Genomic DNA, 20,751 nt, shown 5'->3' with positions numbered 1-20,751 from the left:
ATTATTGGAAATCTATGGTAATTCTTCAAAGTTGGAATGGGATTATCAACATAAGACATGATATGGATAGGGGACAGAGTAAAAAGGGAAAGAATACAAAAATAAGTCAGAAAGAACAATGGACTGAAGAGATAAAGAAACAATAGCCTGGCTGAAATTCAAAATGAGATATACACACATTTGTTCTGCAAAGTCATAATTTTAACTCATCAACTGCTCATTCAGCACTGATTAAGTTATCTTGTGCACAGAAGACATTCAGTATTTGTTGGGTGGATCAACTGATCCATCTCTAAGTACACCTACCTGCTTTGAATTAGTGTAGGCATTAACTGTTGGCCTACATTCTAAAATGAACCCCAGTACATCCTCCTGGAATTGGGCAAAGTTGGTCTGGATGCCTTTAGTTTTCTACCTTGTCCCTTTTCCTACCCTACTGGCCACATGAATCTGAAAAATCTGAAGCAACAGAAGATTTTATGTAAAATTTGAAATAAGAGTACTTACATGGAGTATGTCAACAGTTAGCTGCTGAAAGTTCCGAGATCTCAATTCTTGCATTCGTTTGTTATTTTCTTCATATTTTTCTTCCACAAGCTTTCTGCAAATAGAAAGCAAATGTAGAAAAACAGCCGCAATTTGCTAAAAGCACATCGGTATTATACAGGTAAGTGTGCTCGCTGTTTCAACGGGCCAACCTGGGGTGTTGGGAAGGCAGACCAGCGTGTCTTTCTCTCACGAGGATGGGTGTGCGGTGCAGCACACACGTGATTCTCTTTTAAAGCACTGCACACAGAGGATGCTCTGGCTCCTGATTTATCCTTACAGCTCCTACAACGCAGAGAAGACAGTACTGGTCCCTGTGTGTCCTCTGCTCATGGTGACAGGGGTGTGTGTCTCCAATGCCCAGCACAGTGCCAAGCGCATACTAATAACTCAATCACTGCTTTCAGGTGAACTAAACACACAAACGGGAAAATAAAGCTGCATTTCAAAGAATTTACGGAAAGGAATATGAGAACCACTGTGGAGTGAATTTTTCTCAGACACATTTACTTTGTTTCCTCAACTACAGGAGAGTTGAATTTAATAGACCTGCTACAAAACTGGAAGAAAGATTTGAGTTCTGGTGATTACTTGTGTGCTAATTTATACTTAGATTGTTTTAGAAAAGTCACTAAATATCCCTGTGGTCAAATTTTCTTTTCTATAAAATGGATACATCATAACCCTTCTGACAATAGAGTCATTTTCTAGCTAAAACACATGACCATCCTCGAAACCTAGAAATAATAAAAAAACAATTCAGATGCAAGTCATTCATCAAATCAAGACCAAACTTAAACAAGAAAAATATCAAATATCATTTAGAAGATCTATGATTTTCTTTTGTGTATAAAAAAGTTTCAATCTTAAAATAATATCTGAAAATGTGGATGTAAGTAATTAAATAGCCTCTGTCATGCAGGTTCTCTGGTCCCACTCCCTGCACCAGAATGCAGGACATGGTGAGGCCAAAACGGAACACAACCCACGGAGCCATAGATAGGGAGTCATACCACTATATTCTCGCTAGCGGCTGGTTAGAGACACAGGAAGCAGGAGCCACACGATCTGCAATCTGCCATCCGCTTCTCCTCTAACCAACCAACCCCACTCGCTAGCTGAAATCCGCTGTCTGCTTCTCTGCCAACCAACCAACCAACCAACCAACCCCCTAGCGTAGCCACGGCAGTTATATTAGTGGCCAATGACTAACCCGTTACAGCTGATGGCCACCCTGCCACAGCGAATGGTCATCTGATTACAGCTGATGGCCATTTACTACCCGAGCCAGTACCTTTCCACGTGAGGCTGAGCCTGGAAACTGCTCTCTGGGACTCTGTCCCCACAGCCCCTTTCATCTGTTCCTGTTAGAGATTTAATTCTCCTTTTTCCCTCAGCCAATGACATGAGCCATGATAACCTGAACATATTGCGTTTTCTGAGGTCTTAGAAACAGATTTGGCAATGGGAGTTGATGCACTGGCTCAAACAATTTATGTGAATATATTTTCTCAGTAAAACCCACACTTAGTGGTTTCCAGAAACTAACTTGTACTGGGCTCCCAAGATCAGATTGTGTACATATCTTCCCGACTGAACAGTGAAATGATATCACGTCGCTGGTTGAAATTGTCCATTGCAGAAGAAATTACACCACAGAAATCTGCAGACAAATCAGCAGCCACTCCCCACCCAGCCCTCACCTCACAATCCCAGAGGGGACTGCTAAACATTATCAGCACACAATGGCCCATGAGCACTTTGAAGGAAACTTTTCCTACGTTTATTAGAGAAAGCATGTCTTAAGGGAAAATAATCTCACAGATTCTTATTTGGTTCATCATAATTTTCATTGTAAGTACAAGGACACCTCTAAGTCATTTTTCAGCTATGTTAACAAGGTCACAAAATGAAGAGATTTGAGTTTCAGGTCTTTCCTGACTCTCTAGTTCTTGGTTGGGGCTACTAAGCTACCAAACAAAATTGGCAGAGGAAGAAAGAAGAAAAATTAGGAAATTGGGTAATCTACAACTGCAAAATCTGTCTTTGACAAATTGGGAATCTGGGGCTCTTTGGAATTCCCTTTTTTCATGTAAATACTCTAATTACCAGTGTCATCTCCCGCCAGTTTCACTGGCCTGAGCACAGACTTTCCAAAGGGCTTCACTTGACAGAACAGAGCTGTTTCCAAACCAACAATTTCCTGCCAGTTACATTTTTCTCCCTATAGATCAGCTACCTCTCTGGGCAGAGGGGATGCAGCAAACATCCGGGGAATGAAGACCGGATACTGAAGTCACTTTTTCACCCTCTCACTGGGGTATGTACAGAAGGCGTCAGCAACAATGAGGCTTCATTTGGAGGCTGATGGTATTTTTATCACTAGCAACCTCCCTGATACGCAATCTTTCTTTCCACACAAGAACGAAAACCTGATGTGAATAATGCCAGGCATCCAATAACCATCTATGGCTCAATAACCATCTTTTGAGGGAATGAGTGAATAACTAAACAAATGCATGTGTAATGGGTATGTGCATTTTGATTTCTTGTTTTGGTTTTGTTTTTCTTCAGTAAATTCCTTTAGAGCCCTGGGAAGTGGCCCGGGGCACCCTATGGAAAGGCAGCTTACTTCAGCTTCCCGGCTTTCTCATCAGCTGCCTGGAGCTTCCGCAGCCGCATCCTTTCTCTCGGTGTCATTTTCTGCACTTCAGAGAAGGCCCGCAGCGTCTGTAGGTGGATCTTTTTTTGCCTAGAGACAATAAAGATTCCCCACACAGAACACGTCCCAAACATGCTCAGAAAAATTACAGAAATATTTTACAGAAGTATCATTACACGACTAAGAGGGGAAAAACATCTCGAGACAGGCCAGACAACAACTAATAAAGTCTGGGTAGGTAATGAGCCAACCAGGACTGCGGTTAATTGGCAATATTTTTCAAATTGGATTTTTGTTTAAAAGCAAATTATGTACTTTGCAAATTTCTGCTCATTTCACTGCCTATGGCTGGTTTTTATAATGTAAGACAAATTAGGATCTTGGTCATTAAGAAGTAAATAGACAGGCAGACTAATTTGACCATGTGGATAAAACACAATCTTTGGAAACAGGCAGGGTTTGAATACCATATCCACCACTCCTTAGCTCTATAGCCTTGGGCAAACTACTGAACTTCTCTGAGCCTCAGTCTTCTCATCAGTAAAGAATGGGCAATAGTGAGTATTACATGAGATAATGTATGTACAACGTCTAACACATAAAGAGTATCCAAAATGATAGCATTATAATAGCTAAATTCTATGGAATATGTTTTATAGTCTAGGCTTAATGCAGTGGGTATTTTCAGGGCAGCATGGCATTGTGGTTAATTGCACAGGTTGCTGTTCTCTAGGCTCAAATCCTACGTGCCTTTGGGTAAGTTACTTAATGTCTTTATGATCATTTAAAAAATAATAATCAGACTACCTACTTCATAGGGTTGTTGTGCATTTAAATGAGTTAACTCATGTACAGTTGTCATAAGAGAGCCAAGCATATGTTCGCTACCCCCAAAATGTTGGCCGATATGATTAAGAGCCCCTTTCTTTAGTTAAAGAAATGTGCTGACATTAATCATGTACTATAAGGTCTGTAACCACGTTCTCAATGATATTTGGTTCTGTGCCTGGCTTGGTTAGGGCCTAATATTACAGAACATTGTGAGAGACACTGAGAAAATCATAATGATTATTGTAGGCAGTTCTCATCCCTCCAGAACACTGTTCAGACCATAGCCTCCAAGGGATATGCAATTTTCAGGAATACACATCCCTTATTTTGTAAGACCAAATAGATCTCCTTAAAACATAGTCAGAGATCTTGAAAATAGCCGTGATGATTTGAAATCAATGTTTCATAATGTGAAATACCATCCAAACAACTGGATTCTAGCATATGTTAATTGTAAGCAGCGTCAGGCAAACTATGTCATAATAGCAGTGCAAAATGATAACTAAGATTAGTCTAGCATTTTAAAGATAAGTGACCTACTACTCTCACATCTCTAGTTAATAACACAAAATAAAATTAGAAGTTTCAGACTGTTGAAGGAATAGGTAGTAACCCAAGAAAACAAAGTTATTGGGGTGTGCGTATGTTACCCCCTGAGGTGTAGTCTATTTTAACTGGAGATCATGCATTAAAGAAAGACTGAATACTTTTGATGGACCAGTTTCCTCAGTTTGAATGTGAAGATGGAAAACAAACATGGTGTAGTTCGGAAACTACTGGACTAAGTGTTAGAGAAGTGTTTGTGCTATTTGGCCTTGACGATCAGGCTAATGAGGGCTGCTATTCTCATCACTGTCTTGCACAGCTCTGGGCAGGGGCTGCCATTCTCATCGGGTCCTTACAAAGTTAAATAGAGAGTTCCTTCAGAAAAATTATAGATTTGGTCTTGGTAAGTGGTGCCCCCTGGAGTTGTGTTACCGGGCTCTGCCACTCTAATGGGCCCTGTTTCTTGGGCAGGGTTATTTGTAGTTACTAGATTACGATTAAATCATCTATTTAACCGGAAGGCGCTTTAGTGAAGTGGGCCTTGCTTCTCTTGTCCTTTCCTTCTAGGGAGAGGCCTAGAACAGATAGAAACCGACCTGGATTACTCCGGTCTGAACTCGGATCACGTAGGACCGTAATCATTGAACAAACGAACCGTTAACAGCTGTTGCACCATTGGGATGTCCTGATCCAACATCGAGGTCGTAAACCCTAATTGTCGATATGGACTCTTAAACAGGATTGCGCTGTTATCCCTAGGGGAACTTGTTCCGTTGATCAAGTTTTGGATCAATAAGTGATGTTGTCTTTTGACTGGTGAGTCTAGATTTTGATCACTTGGAAGTTTCCCTGTGCTCCGAGGTCACCCCAACCTAAATTGCTAATCCATATAAAGGGGAGTTAGGTCCTGGGTGGGTGCTAGTTTTTCTTTATTGGATTAGTTAATTAAAGCTCCATAGGGTCTTCTCGTCTTTTTAGAGCATTCCCACATGATGTTAGTGGGCGTAGGGGTTCCTTGGTGAATAATTGATGGCGTCAGCGGTCGGCTGGAGGAGTCCGTAGGGGACTACAACATTTGGTCCTTTGCGGAATTGCATATAGCCCAATACTTTTTGTTCAATGAGGGTTAGAAATGCTATGGCTAAGAGGATAGGGACGATTAGTAGTAGGAGATTAATTATGAACATATTGATAGAGAGAGGAGTTGAATCTCTGGCTATAAAAGTTTAAGTTTTATGCAATTATCGGGCTCTGCCACTCTAACGGGCCCTGTTTCTTGGGCCCAGCATAGCTGTAGATGGCTGTTCTGAAGTAACCTAGTATTCTGGATTCTTGTAAGTTACAGCATAGAAATTTTGATGAAGTAGGAGAGATAAGTTAGGCCAAGGAAATAATTATAGTTCTTTTGAAACACACATTCTCTCGTTCTTACGGATATCTCAAGAAGGTGAATTTTGGCTGATTTTCAATTATGCCAGGACTCCATAATGTTGTCTTTTAAACAGATACTCTGCCTGCTCCTATTAAACAATCAACATGTGAAAGCATTTTATGCTTAATACAGAAGGTGCATTGGCACATATATCACTAAATGTTTGAGGTATTAATTTCTCTATATACTTACAAGGCAACTGCAGAGCTGCCCTACAGATCTGTCAGCTGTGCAGTGATTTACACTTTTATGATTTCAATTTGCTGCCACCTGAGGCAAAGGGCCTTGGAACATCAAGTTACTGAAGCTCCTGAATTTCTTGGCAAGACTTAAGTGAATTCTAGGATACTCCACGTAGTCAGTCAGCTTAGCACTAATAGATTTTTAAAGACAAATGCATTTAATATTTATGCTCAATAGACTTTTTAAAAAACAAAGCAATTACTTACATGGCATCAATTACATGAGTAGCCTCCTTCTGACAATTCAAATTCTTGTCTTCTGGAATCATTTCAGAATATCTACACCTCAGGTGCTGATAAAAAAGAGAGAGAGAAAAACCTTGACACACCTTAAGGACTCCTCTTCAGGGATGGAATGGCATAAAACTACCAGGTGCCTTTTCTGATTTGCAATATTATTGACCATTTCTGGGAGCTTGAAAGCCAAACCCACTGGTAGTTATTTTTCCTCCTATAAAGGGTTACAAAAAAATTACATGGTAGCTTGTGCAAGGAGGTCCTGGGGGTCAGGCTCCGGCCTACTTCCCTCTCCAAGTTTAACTTGCACTGCCTGCTCTCTCACTCCTTGACACCCTGGCAAGGGGAGACCTTCCCTCAGCTCCAAGAACACACAAGCTCTCTCCATCTCTGGGTTTGTAATGGACAATGTCCACACTCCCAGGGCTGGGACTAGGGTGAGATGAGTGAGGCACTCACCTCAGGTGCAAAATTTAAGGGACACCAAAGAACTCAGGAATTTAGATAAATACTACTTTCATGCAATATTATTAAAAAAATAAAAATTAATGCCCCAAAGCCATGGAGAACACAATATGAAAAGCTGAAATAAAGACAGGATCCAAACCTGATTTTGCACCATTCTACCTCACTTGGCTCACCCTGACCCTAGCCCTATTGGATACGATCTTTGAACTTCTGATACTCTGCTACCATGGATTTTGAGTATTAATTTGGATCTGTAAAATATTATTTATCCTGATTACTGAGTATTGATGTCCCCTTTAATCTTGCCCCAGAACAAATGCCTCACTTGTCTTGCTTTAGTCCCAGCAGATCCCCTTGGGTCCCTTATACTATTTTTTTGTGTGTTCATAGACCCGTCTGTGGTTTTGATCCAACAGCCTCTTTTGAAGTGGACCACCCTCAGACTAGGGGAGCTGGCTTTGACTATGCACAGGGAGAGCTGAAAATACCAGGGAACGTCACTACCTCCCCTCAACTGTCCTGCTTACCCCACTTCCTACCTAAGGGTTTCCCTTGGAAGCACATTCTTGCCGAAGGGCACTCTCCTCTATGTCTCCCTTCAGGGAACATGACCTAAAATCCAGGGCTTTACACCAGTGATTCCCTGTGATTCCAACATTCTTTCTCAGGATCTTTACAGGGCTGGCCGCTTCTCAGCATCTCACTGGTGTCAAAATGTCACCTACTCCGTCTTTGACCAGCAAATCCTCTCCACCTGCCTTATTTTACAGCATCCTATTTGCTTTCTTGTTAGTGCTCATGGAAATTTTATAATCATTTTATTTACTTTTTCTTGGTATTGGATTCCCTTACTAGCAGTCAGGCTTTGAAAGGACAGGAGCCATATCTGTTCCTTTCATTTCTGCACCCCCAGTGTCAGCACAGCGCCAGGCATTGAGAGCACTTAGAGTCAGCAGCCCGTCTCCTGTGGATTTAGAACAGGATGCTGATGAAAAAGTGTGCACGTTTATGAAGGTGAATGACTGCTTTGTGGAGCCTCTAAAAGCTTTTCACAAAATTAAAGGAAATTGGCCTGAGGGATTTGTATTGTAAAAGCCTAAGAACTTAAAAAAAACAAAAACAAAAACACCCTCCTGGGAGGGTACCATTTGCTTTTCTTCTTACAATCAGAGGAAAATTCACTGCATCAAAATTTCTAACTTACAGGAACACAAAATAAACTCAATCAATAAAAAGTATTATATAATAAAGGAGTAGAATAATAAAGACTCAGTGAAAATCCCAGATTTTACTACTAGTAATAGTAGTAGTAGTAGTAGTACATTCTTGTCCTAGGAGGGACATATCTACAAAGTGTTGAGATAAGACCTGTCAACCAAGAGCTCTAGGGTGGGTAATGAGTTTAGGCAGAAAGTCACAATCCTAATGTCTGGGGTACCAGAATTCACACACTTTCACACACTTTCTTTTGCAAAAAGGTTGTCCTGACTAATAATTCCCCTCAGCTTAAGAAACAAAAAAGCCTTGTCTCTCCTTTCTGACTGATTCTTTGTGCACCTTATTTGCACAGCATATCTTCAAGTCCTAGAATGCATATAAATCCTAACGTGTGTTTCCCAACACGCCTTTCAGTTTAAATACCTGTAGTTGCTCATCGATGTAAGGGATTTTTAAAATTTCTATAGCTGATGGTCTCAGTGAAGGGTCCTTGTTCAACATGCTGTGAAGTGAAAACAGAAAATTATTTTTCAGATGAATGAAAATGTAAGTACAATTTAAAATTGTTTCTCTGGTGATACATTTATTTCCATACCGTTCCATGATGGCATTCAGTTCTCTTGGATATCTCTTAGGGAGAGAAGGAGTGTCGCCTTCAACAATGTTTAAAACAATAGACAAGAAATTGGAGCCAGAGAATGCATGATTCATGCAGCACATCTCATATAAAATGCATGCTAGAGACCTGAAGACAAAGCCAAAGAATTTAAATAAAGGATAAAAGTCCTTTTAAATCTGATCATCAAACAAAACCCCAGATTTGTTAGGGCATCGGTTATGAGGCACCAACATCCACTTCAGTTGTTTGTGTTAAAGCCTCAGTTCCATAATGTTCTGTTCCATTTAAATCCATGATACCAAAAAAAGGAAAAAGTGAAAGATGAAAGCACAAAATGTCAGCCTGAATGACCACTTTTTGTCAAAGGAGAGCAAACAAACCAATAGGAATATGGCTGCACATAGTAGGGACCTAATAAATATTTGATCAATGCAGTAAGGAATTTATGAATTAACCTTTAAGAAGGAAAAGTAGAATGCAGCTAACTATCATCTTCCTAAAGCAGTTTTGTTTATGTTAACTATGCAAAACAAAATTTTAATTTATCAGCTTCCTTCTAATGTGTATCCAAGCATTTTGAAAGAAAAAGCATTTTTTATTAGTTTCTGAATAGAATCCATTTGCAAGTAGGATGGAAGAGCAGCTCATATTAAAATGTATAATTCTTCCTCCGGGGTTATGAAACAGAATATTAAAATTCTAGAGCAGTCCAACACTGATTTGGATTAGCCATGCAAATCAGTAACTTCTAAACCAGCAGAATAGTCTTTTAAATAACTACGTCATTTAGAAAACTAAAGGGGAAATTTCTGCCTGAACTTAGTACTAAGAAAGAACTGTACTTCTGAATAATGGATTACTTTACATCTTATAGGTATTTGGAACTATGTACCCAGCCAGGTTTTCCTTTTCATGTTACTTTCTTGAAATATCAAAATAAATTCACTATTGACCTTATGTAAGTTGTGTTTTACGTAACTTTTAACTCTGCCCACTTTCTCATAAAAGGCAGGGTATGTATAAATAAATACATACAGGAATACTAGCATTTTAATTATTCTGTGGGTGTTCATGAAAACGTGTATTTGTAAGAGAATTCTGGATATATACACTGAGAATGTTTCTGCTCCAGTAAATAATAACACTAAAAATTTCCAACAGATTGGTACATTATATATTACAAAGCACATTCATCTATATCTCAACAGAGCCTCCTAACTTCACAGTGAAATAGAGTCAATATTATACATTTTTCCCATTTTATACATGAGGAAACTGGCTCAGAAAAATTAAATGACTTGCCCAATTTCATAAGGTATTTTTCTTTCCAAATTCTGGGCTATTTCCATTACAGAATGCTACAAAGAATGGAGATTGGGAGAAATCACATGATATTGACTACAACAACAAGGTCTATAAACATTATAAATTATGAACATTATTTGAAGCTCAATAAATTTTGCATTCATCTATAAGACTATTAAATGGTATATGGTATAGTAGCATATATTTATATTTCTATACCACAAAGCTTTCCTTCAATAAAGGTGAAATAAAGACATTTCAGACAAACAGAAACTGAGAGAATTCATTGCCAGCATGACAGCACCAAAAAATATTCTAATGGGAAAAAAATCTAAGACAGAAACAAAGAATTCAAGAAGGAATGAAGAACACTATAAAGAGTAATCTTGTGACTATGTATAAGTCAGTATTAACTGTATAAAACAATATTAAAATATATTGTGGGGTTCAAAATTTATGTAGAATAAAATTTCATAACAAAAATAATACAAAAGATGTAAGAGGGTAAGTTAACTTAAAGTATTTCAAGATCCTGCCATTATTGGAAAAGTGGTAAAACTGAACTATAATAAGTCAAGGATGCATGTTATAATTGCTAGGGTTATTACCAAAAGAATAGTAAAATAATGTATAACTGACAAGTGAATAACAAGTTAGTAGAGGGGAAAAAAATCACACAAAATTTTAAACAAAAAGAAAGCAAGAAAGGAGAGAAAAAGAAACATAAAACAAGTGGTATATATCGAAAGCAAATAATAAGATGACAAATAAAAATAGAGTAATTATATTAAACAAATGGACAATATTTCAATTAAAAAGACTCTTACGCTGGGTAAAAAATTATATACTGCTCACGAAACAAACCATAAAATAATAATACAGCAATTCATAGAAAGAGATATATCATGCAAAGACTTACCAAAATATTACTGGTGTAGCTATACTAGTATCAGACAAAGAGGACTTAAAGGCAAGAACCACTCCTAATATTAAGATGGTGAAATAATAAAGAAATCAAACCACTAAGAACACATAATAATTCTAAAACCCAATAACAGTTTGTGTGTGTGTGTGAAACAAAAATTGACAGAATTAATAGAAAAAAATAGATAAATTCACAATGATAGTGAAAGATTTTAACATACCTCTTTCAATAGCTGATAGAACAGACAGACAAAAAAAATCATTAAGGATAGAGAAAAATCTAAACATAATGACCAAAACAGACATAATCAACAAGTTAATGTAAATGGATCCCTATAATGAAAGAATTCAGATTCTTTTCAAGGGTACATGGAACATTTTCCAAATTGACCATACTCGGGGTCATAAAACAAGTCTCAACGGAGTTCAAGAATTAAAAACTCCAGAGCATATTCTATGACCACAGTGAAATTAAGCTAGACATTAATAACAGAAAGAGAAAGAAACCCACAAAATCCAGCTACTTGAAAATTTAAAAATACACATCTAAATACCCCTAGGTAAAATAAAAAATTCCAACAGAAATTATAAAATACTGTTACCTGAATGTTAATAAAGGTACAAAATATCAACACTTATTGAATACAGCTAAAATAAATTATTATGGCAAAATTAAAAGTATTAAATGCATGTATTCACAAAGAAAAAGGCTTTAAACATCTATGATCTAAGTCAGCTTGAAAAGATAGAAAAAAGAACAGCAAATCAAATCAGGAAAGATTAAGGGAAGAAATTTAAAAAGTGGAAATTAATGAAAATTAAACAAACAATAAAAATAAAATCAGTAAAGACTAATAAACTTAATAAACCTCTAGCAAGAATAATCAAGAAAACAAGAAGAAAAAGACACACAGATTAACAATAATGGGAATGGAAAAGTGTATAACAAAAATATTAGACTCCACAAGTATTAGAAAGTATTCAGATGACATTATAAACATATCTTTTCCCAAATAAATTTGACAAATGGGGTAAAATGAAAAGTCTTATAAAATATAACTTACCAAATTGATACAAGAATAAATAGAAAATCTGAATAATCCTCTATTTATTAAACAGAAGTAAGTAATTATTTAAAATAATAATTAAAAAATATTTTAAAAACTTACCACTTGGAAAACACCAGGGCCAGATGGCTTTACTGGTAAATTCTTCCAAACATTTAAGTAATAAAGAACACCAATATTAATAAATGTCATCATTTTATAAAATTAGCATAATTTTGATACTAAAATAGAATGAGGATATTACAGGAAAGGAAAAGTATAGGCAGATTGTTTTTTTATGAAAATAGATTCAAAAAATCCAAATACACATAATAAAATAGAATATGATGACATATTAAAAAGATAATATATCATGACCAAGCAGATTTTATTTCAGGAATACAGGGTTGACTTAATATTTGAAAATCAATCAATGGAATGTACTTCATTATAGAAGAAAATAAAAAAATTATATCATCTTAATAGATGCAGAGAAAAAGCATCTAATAAAATTCAAAACTCATTTGTGTTTTTAAAAAGAAGAAAGCTCTTAGCACACTGGGAATGGAAGGGAACTTCCTTAACTAGATTTTTAAAGCTATAAAAAATACAGTAAATATTATGCTTACTGGTGAAATATTGATAGTTTATGGTTTTATTTTGAGATTCAGAACAAGATATGGATGCTTACTATCACTATTTCTATTGGATATTGTAATGTAGGTGCTACCCAGAACAATAAGGCCAGAAAAAGTTTTAAAACATATACATAAAGAATAGAAAAGAAGACATTAAACTATCATTAAGCATGTCAATATGATGGTAGACATAAAAGGTCATTTCTATAAGCCTGCAACAAACACATTTAAAAAATAAAATTAAAGTGTCATTAACATTAACATCACAAAATGTCAAATACTTAGGAATAAATCCAATGAAAGATGTACAAGACCCTACACTGTAAACCATAACACATTGCTAAGAGAAATTAAAGAAGACCTAAAAAAAAGGAGGGGGGTAGAGAAGGATAGATCCACATTCATAGATGGGAAGATTCAGTACTACAAAGAAGTCATTTTTTTTCAGAATGATCTATAGACCCAGTGCAATATCAATCAAAATCTTAGCAGATGTTTTTGCCGTAATTAGCAGGCTGATTCTAAAATTGGTATAGAAATGCAGAAGAGACTGGGGTAGCCAAGGCCACTGAAGAAGAACAAATTTGGAGGGTCTATAACCAAATAGCAAGATTTATTAAAATGTTATTATTACTCATGAAAATGTGATATTGGCAAAGAAAAAAAAAAAAACAGACCAACAGAACAAAACAGAGGCTCAAAAATAGATCCACATATATTCAATCACTTGATTAATACAAGTTATACTGTACTATAATGGAGAAAAAATATAATATTTTAACAAGTTATGCTGGGCCGTTGAATATCCAAATGAAAAATTCTGTATGTGGACTCTTATCTGGCAACATAAACATGCATAAAAATCAATTATAGGTAGATCTAACTGTGAAAAATACACTCATAAAGCTTTTAAAAGAAAACAGGAGAACACCTTCCTGATCTTGGGCTAGGCAAAGACATCTTAAACAAAATGTAGAAAGCACTAACAATATAGTTATAGACTGATAAAACAGACTTCATTAAAATTATGAATTTCTATTCATGAAAAGATTCCCTTAGGAGAGTAAAAAGGAAAATACAGAGTGGGAGAAGACAATTTAAATATCCATCAAAGACTTGTATCCAGAATATGTAAAAATAAATAAATTAGTTAATTAATTAATTAATTAATTAATTAAAACTACCACAAATCAATAAGAAAAAGGAGATAATCCAATAGAAAAATGGGCAAAAGACTTGAAGAGACACCAAATGGCCCCAAATTATGGGAAGATGTTTAACATTATTAGTCATCAGAGAAATGCAAATTAAAACCACAGTGCAGAAACACTCTACACTCAATAGAATGGTTAAAATGAAAAAGACAATATCAAGTCAGTACCTGTTATACCATAAAAAAGTTTTCTTAAACAAAAAGAGAGGGGGCACTATAGATTACCAGTAAAATATAATCATAAAATTGAACCAAATGCTTTTACCAGTGTGGATGTGTGTAAAATATTTGTATGTGATGAACTGCCCAATATACTTACTTATTTTCCCCCAAAAAAGAGTCTAATTACAACTTCAAGAATGTTTTCTTATACTGACAAAATATTAAAGCTACAAGGGACTATCAAGATTTGCTAATTCCAAACTCTCATTGTATCAATGAGGAAACCAGAACTCAGAAAGTAATTTGTCCAGAAAGGTGCCATGTTAGATCAGCTTGTTTGATTTGGGCATTAGCTCTCATTCAATAGTTTTTAAAAATGTTTTATAAAAAATTCACATTGACTACACTCTGCTATATAACCTAATGTACATATAATAATTTGAACACTGAAAAAAGAAATGAAACTCACAGGTTCAAAGGGGTAAAAGGCTATCAGTAGCTCAGCCCCCACACACTCTCTTCTGAGGATTTAATCAGCCTCGTGGGCTCAGAGTCTTCAGGACTTGGGCAGAAGCAGAACAAAGCCAAAAATCTCTCCTGGCTCCGAATAGATCTAAAGGGTTGGATGGGAGCAACAATCTTTGACCCAGGACATTTTGAGCTGTCTTGGGATCAGACTATCGTCTCCAGCAATAATACAAATGGTAACAATCATAATTATCATGATAAAGAAAATGATAGCTAAAATTTTAATGGTGTTTCCTATATAAGCCAGGTACTGTACTATGTTCATTAGGTATTTTAACTCATTTAATCATCCTCGTAACAATCCTAATGAAGGAGGAACTGTTCTCATTCCCATTTTTTCAGATGAGGAAACCATAAGATTCGGTAAATTGTTCAAGGTTCCATATTGAGTAGGGGGTGGGATTGCAACACAGGCTGTCTAGCTCTCGGGATATAAACTATGCTATCTCACCTCTCCAGACTGTACCAATAAGAGCATTTCTGATCAATAATGACTCTCTTGAGTTGGAAATCATGACTAACCCTGACAGAAGCCTTTCAGGCAGGGGCTGACTTCCCAAGCTTTCTTCAGGTCCTATCTGGAACTGTAATCCACCTTCAAGGATACCTGGGGCCTGAGAGACAGGTATGCTAGGCATCAGACCATGGCAATTATAGGGCACAGAGTTAATGAGACCCTCTGTGGCAAAAGAAAAGGAAGGCAGGCAAGTTTGGCTTTTGCTTTTTCTGTTGCTTGGCAGGAAAAGGGGGTTAGTGGTCTATTAAGCATAGTTGAGTTGATCATGACATCAAACCCTAGTTTTATGGAGAGATAGCTCTGCCCGAGCCATAGTTGATGAATGTATAGTTGATTCTTGAACAAATTAGGGTTTAGGGGTGCCAACTATCACTTAGTTAAAAATCAGCATACAACTTTGACTCCCCTAAAACTTAACTACTAACAGTCTGCTGTTGACTGGAAGATTTACTGGTAACGTACGAACAGTCAATTGATACATATTTTGTATGTTGTAAGCATTATATATTGCATTCTTAAAATGAAGTAAGCTAGAGAAAAGAAAATGTTATTAAGAAAATCATAAGGAAGAGAAAATATGTATTTATTGAAAAAATACACACATAAGTGGACCTGTGCAGTTCAAACCCATGTTATTCAAGGATCAACTATATTAAGATTATTTTAAAAAGATGTGAAATTACATGGCTAAACATACTATGGAACAATTAGAGGCTATCTCAGTAATCAATTAAAAGGAGAAACCCCCTTTTCTCCTTTTTGGAAATCCTCTCAGCTGCACTGAAGGCATGCTGCTTTCCAGTTACCCATTTCATTTTGACGCAGTGCTAGTTCCTTGCACTTGAGCATATAGAGAAGACTGCATTTATCAGCCAGTAACTTATGAAAAGAGACCTGCTATGGTCCCAATGCACCTGCCTGGAATGGATGCCAGTAACTGAAATACTATGAGACAACTAGGTTACAGAAACTACCATGACACTTGCAGTGAAAGATTTTTTATTATCCTGTTATGAGTTTTAAAATCTATTTGCTACATATACTTTTTATTCTATGTACCTATGGTTTTTAGTTTCTTCAATTTCCAACCAGACATTTCTGTATGAGAATAATTATATCACCTCAAACTCATTACTTCCATCCTCTTTTGAAGATTTTTCTCTTATTTGATTCCCAGGTCTTAAATCTGGCAATATGAAAGTGAGGAAGGGGGCTGGAGAGGCAAGTTGAAAAACAAGTGAGATGTACATTTATTTAGAAGTCTATGATTTGCATTTTTTTTCTTTTTCCAAAATACAGCCAACTGTGAAGTAAGCAAATAAATTCCAGAGGGAGTAAATGTGGCAGTGAAAGCGAAGGCTGGGATCAGGTACATGTGAAGTAAATTATACCTGAACTTCATAAACTTGCCATCTGTCCAAGTCGGCCAGAACTGTCCAAAGGATTTCTAAAGCAAAGACTGATAATGAATTGCAAATGTAACTCAAACTTTGTCTTGTCTCAAGGTAACTAAATTTAACCTTTAAATTCTGCTCAGACTCTGCAAAGAGAAACCTACCCCACAGCGATGCATGACTCTACCCCACAGCAATGCATGGTTGGGAAAGCTTTATTGATCTTCTAGATAAATACATATTTTTATTTGATGTAATTGAGGATATCCTGACATCCATCTAGAAAAGAGTACACATAATTTAACAAATAGTTGAATAAATAGAGAGTAATAAAAAGTTAATACAAGAGTAGTGGGTTTTGCTTTAGTATATGTTACCCTAAATAAAAGTTTTTACTTAGGTGGAATTGAATATCAACATAAACTCCACTTAAATATAATGAAAGACATTGGGCTACTTGAACTAATACTTAAGATACAATATTATATAGCAACTGTTTATTAAGGGCCCATCATGTCCCAGAACCTCTATCAGTTCTTCCCAATCTTTAATAGCATACAAATCATGCAGGGATGTTTTTAAAATGGTGATTCTGAGTATTTTGGGGAAAGTGGCAGTCACATTGGAGGCATAGTTTCTGGATCTTCCTTGGATTCCTGTCTAAAATAGACAGAACAGCTGGATAGCAAAACCAAAAACCGTGGCCAACATTTTCAACAAAATGAGATGACAAGGTGTCACCTCAAATCTCAAAATACAAGCAAGTAAAGACAAACCACAATCACTATGTGACCTGCACAGTATCAGCATCTGTGTTAGAAGAAGGAGAGGGAATCAATGGCGTGACGGAAGGACCCAAGAACAGAAGAACCTCAAAATAGCCAAAAAGTACTCATTGAAGGCCAACAGCTGGGCGTGATACCGACAGAGACAGTTTAACTGAAAGCAGGGAAAGGCATAGTCAGAGAGACAGGCTAAAACCATGGTCCTCCAAAGGCTAACTGTACTCATGCCCAAGGCTATACTCTCTGAGGAACAACACCAGAGATTTCACACTAGAATAGATTTCACTAGACTAGCCAGGCATGTAACTAAATAAATAAATAAGCAAACAACAAGCCCCAGAGAGGTAGGGAAGTAGGAGAAGAAGTGACCAGATTTGCCACAATATATTATCTAAAATGTCTAGTTTTCACCAATTATGTCTAGAAAACTAGAAATAGAAAAGTATGACTCATACACAGGGAAAAAAGCAGGCGACAGCAACTACTTGAGAGGGCCCAGATTTCAGATTTAACACAGACTTCCAAGTAGCCATTACAAATATGGTTAAAGAACTAAAGGAAACCATGTTTAAAGAAATAAAATATGATAAAAATGTCACATCAAATGGAGACTATCAATAAAGAGATAGAAATGCTTAAAAAGTACCAAATAGAAATTCTGGAAAGTACAATATTGAATAATATATTGAAAAGTACAGTAACTGAAACAAAAAATTCACCAGAGGGGCTCAACAGTAGATTTTAACTAGCAGAAGAAAAAAATCAATGAACTTGAAGATAGATTGACAGATACTATGCAATCTGAAGAAGAGAGAGAAAAACAAATGAAGAAAAATGAACAATGCCTGAGAGAAATGTGGGAGACCGTGATGCACACCAACAGACACATAAAGGGAGTACCAGAAAGATAGGAGAGAGAGAAAGGAGGAGAAAAAATACTCAAGTAATGGTTAAAAAAATCCCCAAATTTGATGAAATACATTAATCTACATGTTCAAGAAACTCAGCTAATGACAAGTATGCTAAATGCAAATCTACACCCAGATACACTGTGGTAAAAGTTGCTCAAAGACAAAGACAAAGGGAAAATCTTTAAAGGAAACATTGACGTCTTGGTTAAATAAATTATCGTGTACAGGTATAGAATACTATGCAAACATTTACATGATATGTACATACATTTTATTGATGCACAGCAATGTTTTGTTTCGCTAAGTGAAATAAAAGTTTACAAAATTATATACAGTATGCTTATTTTTTTGTAGTAACAAATACACTTAGGTATATAAAGCACTTAGCACATTAACTGTCAATCACAGAGTAAGCACTCCATAGAGAGTAGCTATTCCTGGTTCTGTTTCTGTGGTTGTATCATGAGCTTTTTAACAATTGACTAGGCCAGACTGATATTATCTGCCTGGTTTGTATAAATCATGTCATGGTAATCACTGAAAAATATACAAATACCCAAATCTACTGCACCTCAGCAAAATGTTTTCCTACTTCAGCTTCTGTTGAATGAAAATAATGACAGCAGTGTTCACCCCCTAGAAGTGCACACACTCCCTGTCCAACAGGTTGCTTCTGAACCCTCACAAGAACTGCTCAGAGCACGGGCAGTAAGAGAAAAGGGCTCTCTTGCTCCAGCGCTTCCTTCACCAAGAGTCAGTCGATGGGGCTGTTGACGACCAGCCACTTGCAGGTCCCACATTAGCTATAGGAACTGCTGCCAACTTGGTCCGTATTTCTCTCTTTCCTAAGTCCATCCCCAGAAAACAGGCTTCTCCTGTGCAGTTGGTGCACGTGGAAAAGTTGGTAACAGAAGAGGCAAGCCAGAAAGAAGTGAGGATTACTTTCTATGCAAAGGTGTTTGGGCTTGACTGTCTTGGCACTGGCAGGATTTTGAGCTGAGCAGTCACATAATTAGTACCTTATGTAAGAAATTTTGTGCTGGTTACATTATGGATGATGGATTAAATGTCGGGAGCTAGAGAAAAAGGAAAGATATTTAAGAACTCCAGGAGAGAAATGATAAGGGCATAAGGTAAGGCAATGGAAGTGGAAGTTGAGAAGAAAAAATTGGTTGCAATGATTTCTAGGCAGTAGAATTAATAACATACAGTTAACAACTGAATATGAGGTGGGAGAGAAGGAAAGTCTAGAATTGTTCTCAGCCGTCTAGTGTGGGTGATTGCGTGGAAAAATGTGCTGGAAAAGGAAATAGCCTTGTTCTTCTTCCTACCCCTTTCCTTGTCTGCACTGGGGATGCTCTCCTACCAGGATATTGTCCTACTCCTAGTGGGCTAGGCAGCTGTTGCTTCCTCTCTGTTTTCTCCTACCAGTAGCTAAGCTTTGTCTGACATTTCCACCCAAGATCACTAAAGCCTGACTCCAACGCTGGGTGTGAACTATTCCCCTCCAGTGTCACCTACCAAGCCATTCCTCCAATACCAGATCTCTGAATAAAGAGAGCTTCATACCACGTTTCCCCGAAAATAAGACCTAGCTGAACCATCCGTTCTAATGCATCTTTTGGAGCAAAAATTAATATAAGACCTGGTATTATATTTTTTATGTTATATTATATTAGACCTGATCTTATAGTAAAATAAGACCAGGTCTTATATTAATTTTTGCTCCAAAAGACACATTAGAACTGATTGTCTGGCAAGGTCTTATTTTCAGGGAAACACAGTAGTACACTCTAATGCACCTATTATTCCCACTACCATTCCCTCCGCTTAAAAAGCTAAAATAACATCAAAGAGCCATCTAATTGATCTCACACAATAAGATAGGTAAGACCAACAATGAAATATTCTGTTTAATTATAGTACCATTATTCCAATAGTATTGTCTTTTATTCGTTTCTCTACCAAAATAATAAATTATAACTATTCATAGTTTAAATCAATTTAAAGAGCTGGCCTAAAAACCCAACTCATATATTATACTTTTTTCGTAGGAAAAGAAAGTGTTCACTAGTTGTTTATATGAACCAGCCATGTTCAAAGTATTGTCCTCAGAGAACCTAATTATCCTAACTTTCCAAATAACTGTTTATCAACTTTTGTAACCTAACCCACTTCTAAGAGAGAGACTTCCTGTACTTGGTTGCTATAAATAAATGAATCCCAAAAGATTTAACAGATTGCAGAAGGAGAATAAGGTTGCATATGGGCAAACATTAACGGATGAAAATATAATTAGTATTATAGCAATTCTTCCTTAAGCATTATAAATATGTACAGCTATTAGTGCTAGAGCAAAACACCTATCAATTATTCACAAGTGTCTCTAATCCTAAGAAAATATTCTTCAGTAAACAGATACTACATACTGAGATTCAGAAAAAAATTCTCAACCCCATCCAATCTAATTTTTCTAAGAGTGTCTCCCAAATATTGCTCATCACACTTATGTATCTGCCACCATAAT

General features: G+C 36.5%; 1 protein-coding gene across 8 annotated transcripts in view; it reads right to left on the bottom strand.

Annotated features, from left to right (window-relative positions):
• Positions 1-20,751, bottom strand: part of NEK11 (NIMA related kinase 11) — a 192,279-nt gene that overhangs the window by 101,736 nt on the left and 69,792 nt on the right. For 7 of the 8 annotated variants that reach the window (XM_074312832.1, XM_019725963.2, XM_074312835.1 and 4 more), the window contains 5 exons: positions 8,778-8,927; positions 8,606-8,684; positions 6,467-6,552; positions 3,179-3,298; positions 508-601 (listed from right to left, as the gene is read on the bottom strand). In XM_074312832.1, coding sequence (XP_074168933.1) covers positions 508-601; positions 3,179-3,298; positions 6,467-6,552; positions 8,606-8,684; positions 8,778-8,927 — 529 coding nt within the window. The remainder of the gene's footprint in view (positions 1-507; positions 602-3,178; positions 3,299-6,466; positions 6,553-8,605; positions 8,685-8,777; positions 8,928-20,751) is intronic. The other variant, XM_074312833.1, reaches the window with a different exon arrangement.

Source organism: Rhinolophus sinicus, linkage group LG10 (assembly GCF_036562045.2).
Source record: "Rhinolophus sinicus isolate RSC01 linkage group LG10, ASM3656204v1, whole genome shotgun sequence".
Classification (NCBI taxonomy): Eukaryota; Metazoa; Chordata; class Mammalia; order Chiroptera; family Rhinolophidae; genus Rhinolophus; species Rhinolophus sinicus.
The sequence above is the reverse complement of the archived record's forward strand: the minus strand, read 5'-3'. Positions and strand labels throughout refer to the sequence as shown.